The sequence below is a fragment of the Triturus cristatus genome, chromosome 8, assembly GCF_964204655.1.
Source record: "Triturus cristatus chromosome 8, aTriCri1.1, whole genome shotgun sequence".
Classification (NCBI taxonomy): Eukaryota; Metazoa; Chordata; class Amphibia; order Caudata; family Salamandridae; genus Triturus; species Triturus cristatus.
This window is the reverse complement of record NC_140591.1, coordinates 947,041,541-947,053,632: the sequence shown is the minus strand read 5'-3', so window position 1 is coordinate 947,053,632 and position 12,092 is coordinate 947,041,541. Positions and strand designations below refer to the sequence as shown.

The window sequence follows — 12,092 nt, the reverse complement described above, 5'->3', positions numbered from 1 at the left end:
AGGCTGGTTAACAACCAGGTGTTGCTGCTTGGAGCTCACTGTACATTCAAATTATCTAATGAATGTACGCATGCAGTTCAGGTTGCCGTACAAATCCACTGTAAACACATTAACCTTGCTGTTTAGATCAGCTATTCGGCTGAAAACTTCATCTTGGAAGAAAGTAGCTGCAGATAAAGACATGTTTGCCATTTGCGGCTCACATACTCTGTCAATCCCTTTGGCCCTTGTTCTGGCTAAACCACAGAAAAACCCCATTGAAGATACTCTGCTTTCTTATCAGTTGTTGGAGGTAGACGAGGGCTAGCCATCAATCTTCTAAATGGATGGGCACTGGGTTTGGTTGTTGTCACTTTCTCAGAAGACTCTGATTCTTATTGTAATTCACTGGTTTCTGCTATTTTTTGCCCATTTTTTCCAGGCTTTTTTCTATTGTATGCAACTTTTAGCACTTGTTACAATGATATAATATTTGACTCTCTTCATCCATCAGTTTCAATCTTTTGGGAACTTCGTCTTGTCGTATTTCTGTCATATATCAAACTCTCTACTGCCCAGCCGCAGTTTATTCGCGCTTTTCTTTCGGATCAGTTTGGCATATGACAGATTTTTCTTTGTTGAAGGGGACCTCATATTTTGTAGCTAGCAACACTCTGTCAGGAGGAAAAGATTTTCTGCTACCACCTGCTTCACTCATGTTCGTGAATTTGAATCAACGGAAAACCTGAAACAAAACCAATATTAAAATAAATTACCAATATGATGGATAAAAACACATCATTAGAGAGCCGCAATTTAGGAAAGTGGCGGAAGGGTTGCTCTGAGGAGTTATTTTCTGTCTCTATAAAACTATTTGACCCCCAAAACCTATGTTTTGACACCAAAATGAAGTATATAGGTCTCATAGTTCCTGAAATATAGCATTACCACAGCCACACATCCACCATTTTAAAAAATGTAATCCTGAAATATTTGGCCCTGAATAGCAATGTCTACCCAAGCTAAATTACTTCTCTACTTATACAATAAACCAAATCAAAAATGAGAATCGCTGGAAAACAATTTTTTTGTGGAGGTATGTGAAGGCACTAGGACTCTATGTTGAACATTTGAGCACATTTACAGTGTACACATGTATCGAATAACTGAACTAAAGAGAGATTTCATAATATTAATTTTACTGGTTACCTAAAGAACAAATTATTTACCTTCGGTAACGATATATCTGTAAGAAACATTAGTTAGTTATAGGTTCCTTACCTTAGAATTACCCCCAAGCGTCAGACTGGCTCCGCAACGTTTTTCGGCAGCAGTACCTCTGCGCATCGGAAGGTGGCGTCGGTCTGCTCCGCGCCCGTCGTTAGCGTCGTGTCGCTGGGATGACGTCACAGTAGCTACTTAGACGCCACCCTCGGGCGCGGACGTCAGTTCTGTACACGACTTTCCACACCAGAAACGCAGAGCCATGCAAGACACAGACCACTGGTGCACAAAACTAAGGCCCTGAAAAGATATCCTTAACCCTAAAAAATCAGTTCACAGAACGGGGAGGATGGGTGGGGCGGTAAGGAATCTATAACTAACTAATGTATCTTACAGATATATCGTTACCGAAGGTAAGTAGCTTGTTCATCTGAAAGAAACAAGTTAGTTATAGATTCCTTACCTTAGAATAGATACCCCAGCAATACCAACCCCGGTGGTGGGTCTGCGAACCAATATTACACCAGAAAGTCATGGAGAACAGAACGGCCAAAGAAGCCATCTCTCCGGACTTGACTGTCCAGGCAGTAGTGTTTCGTAAAGGTGTGCAACAATGCCATCGTAGCTGCCTGAAAGATATCGTTCAAAGGAACTCCTCGCCCTAAAGCAGTAGTGGCTGCCGTCGCCCTGGTGGAATGGGCGCAGAACCCTACTGGAATCTCCTTTTTTGCCAGAGAATAACAGGCCTTGATACACAAAACGACCCACCGAGAAATAGTCTGTTTGTGTACGGCCCGACCTTTTTTGGCGCCCATGTAACCAACAAAGAGCTGATCATCCACCCAGAACTGTTTTGTGCGGTCCAGATAAAAAAGACAGAGACGTTTTGGGTCCAGACGGTGTAGCCTCTCTTCCTCTTTGGAAGGATGCGGAGGCGGAAAGAAGGTGGGCAAAGTGATGGTCTGCCCAATATGAAAGGCAGTGACAACCTTTGGCAGAAACGATGGACGGGTTCCGAGGACAACTTTGTCCGGATGCATAGATAGAAAAGGAGGCTTTGAAGAAAGAGCCTGGCAGAGGTGATGGCCACCAGGAAACCAGTTTTGTGAGTTGAAAGTCGCAAGGGAAAGTTGTGAAGCGGCTCAAAGGGAGTGCACATTAAATAAGTTAAAACCAGATTCAAGTCCCACTGAGTCATAACAAAAGGAATAGGAGGAAATAGATGACTTATGCCTTTCAAGAATCGATTAACAACCGGGGACTTGAAAAGAGAAGGCTGATCTGGAAGCCGAAGGGAGGCAGAAATGGCCCAGAGATGACCCTGAATAGTGCCCAGAGCAGAACCCTGCTGGCACAAATAAAGGAGGAACAAGAGAACATCAGAAAGAGGGGCAAAGAGAGGATCCACAGCCTTTGCTAGGCACCATGCCACAAATTTGTTCCACTGACAGGCTTATACCATCTTAGTGGAGGGACGCCTGGCTGCCAAGATTACATCACAGACTTCAGGAGGCAGGTCGAAAGACATCAACTGCCGCCGCTCAATCTCCACACAAGGCGGTGGAGACTGGACAGGTTCGTGTGGAGGACCGTCCCCTGCTGCTGCGACAGAAGATCATCCCGAAGAGGCAGTCTGATAGGAGGATCGATGGCCATGTTGAGCAGTTCGGGATACCAGACTCTTCGTGCCGAATCCGGAGCCACAAGAATGACTCTGGCCCGGTCATGCCTGATCTTCTTCAGCACTCTGGGCAGAAGTGGAATAGACGGAAATGCGTACAATAGACCGCAACTCCACTCACGAAGAAAAGCGTCGCCTACAGAGTGCCGCCTTGGAAATTCCAACATGCAGAATTGCTGACATTGGGCATTCTTTTTGGTGGCGAGACATTGCACAGAACCCCAGCAAATGCAGGAGGTTGGCCGTAGTCTGGAGGTGGGAGACGACTGCCTGGAACGAACCCGTCTTCAGCAGCCAGTCGTCGAGATAGGGGAAGACTGAAACCCCTGATCTGCGCAGATGAGCTGCGACCACCGCCATCACTTTCGTGAACACACCTGAGGGGCGCTGGTAAAGCCAAAGGGGAGCACGGTAAATTGAAACTGCTCGTGGCCTACCGTGAACCGTAGGTAACGCCGGTGGGCTGGCAGGACGAGGATGTGAATATAAGCGTCCTGCAAGTCCAACGTCCAGGTCGAGGGCAGACAAGACCTGAGCAAGCATCAACATTTTGAACTTCTCCTTCTGGAGGAAGCGGTTGACGTCCCTGAGATCTAAGAAAGGACGCAGGCCCTTGTCCTTCTTGGGGACCAGAAAGTAGTGGGAGTAACAACCACAACCTACTTCTGGGACAGGAACGCGCTCGATGGCTCCCTTGGCCAAGAGAGCCGTAACTTCCTGCTGGAGAAGGGCCAGATGATCCTCCGACATGCAGTGGTATTTTGGTAGCATGGCTGGAGGGGTAGTCTCGAAAGGGCTTCGGACTATTTGCAATACCCACCTGGCCATGGTGATGGTGCGCCAGTGGGGGAGGTGTAGGCGAATCCTGGGCCTGAAAGGTCAGACTACGAGGGTTTGGAGGCTGCTGCAGAGAGGGGGTTGGTGGACTGGCTCGCCCGCTGGACCCCGGAACCACGACGGTTGTTTCCACGTCCCCGGCCGCGCGAAGGTTGGGTAACTTGCTGCGGCCTGTGGCTCTGGGCGGGACGTAGCAAGGCACCCCTTCCGTAGCCATTAAAGGGGTGAAAAGCAGACTGCGCAGGGCGCGTGGGGAGGCCCAAGGACTTGGCCGTAGCCCGTGAGTCCTTGCAACGCTCTAGAGCGTTGTCTGCTTTGACGCCAAAAAGGCGACAGCCATCAAAGGGCATGTCCATCAAGGTGTTCTGGACATCCCCTGAACAGCGCTACCGACGTTGAAATTGTTCTGCCCAGAGAGTCGGCTGTGTCCAGCCCACAACATATCACAAACCTGCGCCACCGTATCCCACACAGAGTGGGAATAACGGCCAAAGAGACATGCAGTGTTTACGGACCGCAGTCCTAAGCTGGCGGAAGAAAAAATGTTCTTTCCAAGGAGGTCCAGCTTCTTGGATTCCCTTTCCGGTGGAGCTTTAGGGAAGGCGCTTTTGGAAGTGGCGGCTTGGACCACCGAGCACTCCGGGGTGAGTTGTTGGGAAAATAAAGTAGGGTCGCCCAGAGCCGGGCGGTGGCGTTGGGCAATCATCCTGTCCACGGGAGCCCCCGTGTTGGGTTTGGACCATGTGCCCAAAAGGATGCCGGTGAGGGCCTCAATAAACATTAGCATGTGCTCCGAAGAGCTCGCAGCCGGTTGAAGCACCTGTCAGAAGGTTAGTCCTGACCGCCACCGTAGGAAGCTCGAGGTTGAAAGCCCTACGCAACACCACTGCGTACGACACTCCCTCCTCCGTAGCCACGGTAGGGGTAGACAACAATCCAAGGTCAGGGGAGGTGTCCAAACCACTGGCATCACCCAGTTCCTCTCTCCAGTCCTGTTCACTGTCAACCTGGTCATTTAAAGGGTCACTTGACCCCTCCCAGTGCTCCTCCTCATTATCTGGGTGCCATTCTGGTAGAAAATGGGCCCCAGTAGTGAACAGGGGCATAAAACCCCCTCTCGCCGATGGATCCGGATCCAGGCATGGTTCCAAGAGGGCCCTGTGGGGCCTGAGCCGCCAGCGGAGAAGGCCGAGACCCCCTAACCGAGTCTGCGGGGCCTGAAGTTCGGCTGGTTCGGGCCGCCCAAAGATGGTGGGCATTGCCTCGTAGAACATACAAAGCTGGGCGGGAGTCGCTTCGGGTCCCGGAAAGGGAGGGAAACACAGAGTCCACTCTTCGGGCTCCGCGTCTGGAGCCCTGGGATGGGCACCACCCGCGTTCCTAGTCGGGTCGGCCGACCGACGAGAAGTCGAAGAGCGACGACGCTTCTTCGACTTCTTCTTATGCTTCGACTTACCCGACCCAGAGTGCGAAGACTTCGAAGAATGGGAACCCAAATGATGGTGGCTCCACGACCGGTCCCTCGACCTCCCTCATGACCGGGATCTCAAACGGCACGGAGCCTACTGCCAGTGCTCAAGCAGCTTTCGAGACCGCTCCTGCAAAGCATTCGGCGCCATCAACCGGCAGTCAGAGCACAACTTGAGGTCGTGGTTATGCTCCAGACAAAAAAGAAACACGGGGTGCGGATCCGTCACCGACATCATCCGATGACAGGAACTGCATGGCTTGAAGCCGGGCATCCCTCGTGCACCTTAGGAGTCGAAGACTCGGAAAAAAAGTCGTCAAAAGTTGAAAAAAGAGTCAGTCAAAAAATGACTGGAGGTACTGTTCTTCCCGGATCTGCGCTGGCTGGCGCGGAAAAAGAAAGAACGGACGTCAGAGCGTGAGGGCGGCATCTAAGTAGCTACTGCAATGTCATCCCAGCGACACGTCGCCAACGAAAGACGCGGAGAAGACCGACGCCATCTTCCGACGCGCAGAGGTACTGCTGAGGAAAAACTTTCCGGATCCAGTCTGGGGGTAATTTTAAGGTAAGGAATCGATAACTAACATTTTTCTTTCAGATAATATGTATACTAGAATCACTTGAGAATACAAAATGACATAAGCATAAACAGGGGTATAAACAAACGACTGCCTGCCATTTGTTCCAATTTTCAAGTTATTAAATTTCAGAATGGTTTTGCAAAAGTCACTATATTTTCTGTAACTTTCTTGAACAAGCTCTGACAATATAATATAATTCCCTCCATCAATATATCTATTTTTGGCCACCAGGTCTCCTTTCCAAAGTTATACGTCCCACACCTGCAAATATTTTGCATCGCTCTGCAAGAGGTTAACTATATTTCGAGCATGGGAAGAGCTGGTTCTTAATGCTCTACAGAATTCAACATTTTTGTGAATTAATCTGATTCTACCAGGGAAGAAGTGTTACTTCTTTGCCATTGTAACTAAAAAGGTATATCCACTTGTGTGGGGTTTTCAGACTGCACGGTGATTGAAGTCAATCTACATAAAAGGCCTCATAATGTAACAACCACAAGTAGCTTTTTTGTGTGTTCTAATTGGAGTGGTACTCTTTTAGCGGACCAACAGATGAAAAAAGCACTGGTGCAACCCAATAGTCTCTGGCTATCTTTGAAATACATTTTCATCTCTAAACGTTTCTGTTGACTTAATGACTTCAGTCACATATGGCCACAAGCTGTTCACAACCAGTCTGTGGACCATACTTTGGTATGTTACCATATCGATGACCGCTTAGTTGTTCTGAATTGCAGCACATGGAAAATATTTGACACTCTTCGACAATTAGAGCTACACTATATGCAACCATTCTACCCACAGGAAATGTATCGCAGTGTGCAATAACAAGACACAAAAAATTGACTAGTGTTAATGATTTAATTTAAAAAATGGGGTGACTCAGAACTACGTTCCTATTTGATTACCATTGTACCACTCAGTTGTGAAGAAATGCTAGAACTTAATTGATACACCTAGCATATCTCCTCTCAGGCAAGAGTCTCCCAAACCTTTTAAGAAATATTGGGTAATTTCTTTCTATAAACTACTTATTCAGATTTCACAATAAACACGACACAAGTACCATTATATCCAAAGTAAGTAGAATGGCAGTAAAGAAGAAAGGGCATAACAGAACCTTTGAATAGCAGCTGGTCTTCCGCCATTCTTTTGTCTAAGCCCATAGTTCCCTCCAATTTTGCAATGACTTAAGATAAGTGAATAAGAGATCAACAATTGGGGCAAGTCACTTATATCAGGATATTAATCTGAGCAAAACGGATTAAGAGATAGTGTTCATAAATGGAAAAATACCCCTTCTATCACCTCCTGGTGCATCATAAAAAATTGACTCTGGCACCTCATGTTTAGGTAGCTAGGAGACAGCGACCACTGCCATTCATTCAGCATCCCTAACATTGGGGGGGAGGGGGAGAGGAGAGAGGAGAGAGAGAGAGAGAGAGAGCGAGAGAGAGCGAGAGAGAGCGAGAGAGAGCGAGAGAGAGCGAGAGAGAGCGAGAGAGAGAGACAGAGAGAGAGAGACAGAGACATTTTCTGGCGTTCTAAGCCATGGAGAAAACTGCTGAAGAATAAAGAAAAGGGCACACTGCTGTAAGTTTCCCAGAACTCCTTATTGTCAAGAGAACAACAGAAGCTTGTAAAACGAAGACAAACACCTCCCCTTACCATGCCAAACCAGCTGCAGACCAGGAGAAGCCCATATGCTGATATGCAGCCTTGGCCATGCCTGTAAAACCATCGTTGGTTGGAAAACCCAAACACGATGGTCTTACCAGTTTGTTTGACACAAAGGTTTGGCAAAGCAGTTCAGATACCCCAAGCCCAAAGAGAAGGGGGAAAAATAATAGAGAGCTTAGTCATACAGTCTAACACAATCAAAACAAATTAAACCAAAGAGGGGAAGGCAAAGTGAGGAAACGGCTAATATCCAATATCAATTAAGAAAGCAGTTGTCATTCTAAGGGAACGTTGAGATCAATCTGGCACGTTGTCTCTCTTCTTTCCCACAGGCAACTGACTGGGAATAGAGTGGCTCTTCTCTAGGAAAGTAGAAACCAGGGGATGAACTGGTGAAAGTAGAGGCCTATGGGATTGTAAAGACCAGATTGAACAACTGCCTAAGTGGAAGACACCCCTAGAATTCCCAGCTTTAGATTATGCCAAAGAATGCGAAAAATATTTTTAATTTACTGGCAAGATGTGTCGCATAACTAGATTTTTATGCGTGCATGATTCAGTCAACCCTGAGGCATAAAGATGTTCAGCATAACTGCATAATTCAAGTGCCAATTTATAATCTGAAACCATTAAATTATCTGTCTTCTATTAGTGCTTCAACATTCTTGCCCAAATGCAAATACTAACTGCTGCCTTTGAACAATGGAGCACCTTTGAACTCTTTATCCAATGTACAGGTACTATGAATTGTCTAAACATAGTTTTAATCCAAAAAATAAGAGGTGATATGAGCACAAATAAAATATTTTAGGAAGTCATAATTGTTGATATATTCTGCAACAACAAGGGAACCCAAGAGAAGTCGACCAGGGACCCTAGGAGACAATTGTTTTCAACAACAGTGGTCCCCAGAAAGTGAAATGGAAACCAAAGGAATGAATATAGACTCAATCGTAGCTATATTTAGTGGACTTGTCCAGCCGGACAGAGGTCTGATATTTACTTGTAGGTTTAGGATATAATCATACAAAACAATACATAAAATGGGACACAATCCTGTGTCCTACTTAGCAAGTAGAGTACATAAACAAGGGAAAAAACGAAGTACAGGGGGCTCAGGCAAAGCTTTTCCGGTTTGTTACACAAGGAGGATATACAGTGTTACAAGAACAAATCATTACAAAACACCTTTACAGCGGAATGAACTAAAGGTTTTTTGCGTATAAGGTGTATTAGGGTGTTGACGGCATTTCGATCCGTTTGAAGGATGAGCGGATCATCATCAGGACTTAAATAACATGCGTGTTAAATAGAGCCTCATTAACCGCAATTCCAGAATGGGGGAACTTGGGCGAGGAGACAAGGGCTGCTATAATGGCGGCTCCAGATATGATGAATTTCAGCTTGGATACAGGGGGAGTCGCCTTCGCGTACTCTAACAGCTCAGTCGCCAGTATGTTGCAGGGAAGTTGCTGAATAGCAGGATTCTTCTGGGTGTGATTCATCGTGCAGTCTGAAAAGCTTTGCCTGAGCCCCCTGTTGTTCGTTTTTTCCCTTGTTTATGTACTCTACTGGCTAAGTAGGACACAGGATTGTGTCCCATTTTATGTATTGTTTTGTATGATTATATCCTAAACCTACAAGTAAATATCAGACCTCTGTCTGGCTGGACAAGTCCACTAAATATAGCTATGATTGAGTCTATATTCATTCCTTTGGTTTCCATTTCACTTTCTGGGGACCACTGTTGTTGAAAACAGTCATAATTGTTGAAACGCAGGCAAGTGGTTACTAAGTCATTGATGAAAGAACTGAAGCAGTAGATAAACAACTTTTCAAAATAAAGACACTCTTAGAACATGATGTATGACACTGTTATTTTGTTTAAGTGGCTAAAACACGATCTCTGGTGTGATGAGAGGGGTTGATGTAAATGCCATACCTCCTAAACTGTCCAGATCTTCAAGAAGCCTCCCAAACCTGTTGAAAGAAAAAAATAGTCTAAAAAGGGTTTTCACCTAAAACATATTGCAAAAGACAATAGTGCCCTGAATGGAATAAAGAAAGCAATGACAAAGAATGATGTGAAAAAACATGAATGACAAAGGAGAAGGCTTTACATAAGTGAGAATTGAGAGGCCTTGCGGTCAAGCACCATGATGCATAAACAATTACTTGAACAGAATAATGTGTTACTTTTTGCTCATATACATTTTCATACCACCAACCTATGAAGACTCATACAAGGGAAGAGAGACGGAGCACTGTGCAATAAATCTTAAAAGGAAGAAGATGCAACACACATTCCTCATGGAACAGGCATCCCATACTACTCCACACCTACAAAAAGTTCCTCCACCCACCATTCCCAAATCTAAGAACTGTGACTCCCCTGCAAACCTGTGCTAACCCTTTCAATCAAATCTGGGAGCAGATGGAGCTGAGTCAGGAGGAAGGGTGGAGAGAGCAATGCTAAACAACGTAATTGCTAGGAATAAAATCATCTTAAAGGTGCCATAAGGGTTAAATAGAAGCTAATGTAACATTGAGTTCCAGAAATCAACCTGGCAAAACCAGGTTTAAATAGAGCATGAGTCAGATTAACTTATTATCCCTGTATCCAAGCCTAATTATTTATTGTCTGTGTTGACCCATACGAAAAGGCTGCCACACACAGCTAAGAATCTGCATGCATACAGTGCAGACCAATCCAGCCCTCACACACTGACACTTCGGTTTGCTGTAATCTAGTTGTGGGCAATTGGGTCATCCATGCGGACCTAGGAAAGGTAAAAAAAAAAGAGGAGTCAACCCAGAATCCCTGTGTTTGCAAACAAGCTCCCCAGGAGCACAGGGAAAACAATTCTCCAACCATTTGATGGGTAGCTCTATGTTAATGGTAATTCCCTTTTGTTCTTATCCAGATTACAATTAGGGAAGTGATTCTTACAAAGGAGACACTACACCTAGGAGGAAGAAAAACCAGGGTGCATACGCAGAGTATGCCAAGAGGTCCCTCATTTCTTTACAGCTTCCTGAGTTATATTCTCTTGCCCATTGGAGGAATTCCCAAGTTCTCCCCTGGAGATCCAACTTCTGGATTTTTGCTCTCTTACAGTAACATTAGTCTAAGGTTGGTGCTGCAGTCTCTGTGGAGATTTAGTAGCGTACCTTTTTAAATACTGAAAGCATTTTCCAGAGCGTAAACCCGGTCACTACTAACTTACGCAGTTAATCCAAAAGCATTGTTCAACTGGGTACAAACCTTCAGCATTGTAATTTTCCTTCATTTCTTCACCTTTTTCTGTAACATAACTGAGTTGCAAGGCACTTTAGGGCCCGCTAGTCTCGACACAAAACCAAAAATATCAACATAAATAAATAATTCTTATATTGAAGTGATAGGCACTGTTAATATGTTTTATTCCTCTGTCTGTCTTCTTTAATTTCTCAATTTGAAGAATAATTGCTAAGAAAAACAAATCTAAAGTTGAGACGGTGGATGACGAGCTCAGACTTCAAGGAAATTAACCATAAAAAGCATCTGTTGTCTTCCAAACAAGGTACTCAAAGTCACCCACCTGGTTGCTTCTCCAGAAGATGCATGGTTTACTCTCATCAATCTGAAGAAATATTTTTTGATCCAAAAAGGTGGGTTCCCACATACCAGTAGCTGCGAGGCAGATTTTGTGGGGAAAAGTTCTTGATAAAAGGGTCTACAAAAGGGGTGTAGCAATATCCAACTGAGAAAAATGATAACCCACTCAAAGGAGGAGGAACTACTGTCTAAATTCAGCAATTTGTGTAAACGTACCTTTTTGCAGAACAGGTTTGTGCATGCTGTAGAAGATGCTCATGATTGTCAAGTGTCAGGGAATGACTTGAATGCCCAACATGAAATTCAAAACCTTTATTTAGGCCACTATTTGTATCATGTTAATTTTGCAAAACACATTTAAACTAATGTCCATGTATTTGAACTGAAATAAGGTCTGTGGCATCATCTACACTTTCATGACTAACCAACTTGGGAGAACATACTAACCTTCCCAAGATCTAAATATTTACCTTACACCATTATGCACATTTAGGTATTTTTCACGTAGCTCAGGCTGGCTTCCTAGAGGCAGTATCACCTCTATGTAGCTGTCCTTCATTCTCCGAGCAGGCAAGTCTTCCTGTCGCTTAGGCAGCAAACTTTGTAATGATTTGCGCGCATTCATGGCTTCTACGTGGTCCCTAGAATTGATATAACAAGGAAAAATAAAAGCAAAATATATGAAATTGAGTTTTTGGATAGCCTGATTTTCCAACCTTTGAAAACCCCTATTAGACAAAAAGAACTCCATTTCAGAAAAGTTCCTGAATGGTAAAGTAAAAGAGAAATTTAGAAAAGTGCTCTATAAAAGAAACCAAATTTGAAGAAACTGCTTTAAACCTAAGCAAATTAAAAAAGGCAAATTTAAACTTCAAAAGAACAAATTGTTGCTTGACTAAATTTGTTATTTCTTTAAAAGCAACCACTAGTAAATGACAGACGATATATGAACCTAATCTTACAGATATCACAAATCAGTACACATTCACCATATACTCAAATAATTGTTTTTACTTCAATCAAAAAAGATTCAAAACATTTTGT

The 12,092-nt window shown here is 44.6% G+C and overlaps 1 protein-coding gene across 2 annotated transcripts in view; it reads right to left on the bottom strand.

The window, feature by feature from the left end:
* ACOT9 (acyl-CoA thioesterase 9) overlaps positions 1-12,092 on the bottom strand; it is a 445,455-nt gene that overhangs the window by 309,741 nt on the left and 123,622 nt on the right. For both annotated transcript variants that reach the window (XM_085622470.1, XM_085622471.1), the window contains 2 exons: positions 11,519-11,689; positions 9,393-9,430 (listed from right to left, as the gene is read on the bottom strand). In XM_085622470.1, coding sequence (XP_085478596.1) covers positions 9,393-9,430; positions 11,519-11,689 — 209 coding nt within the window. The remainder of the gene's footprint in view (positions 1-9,392; positions 9,431-11,518; positions 11,690-12,092) is intronic.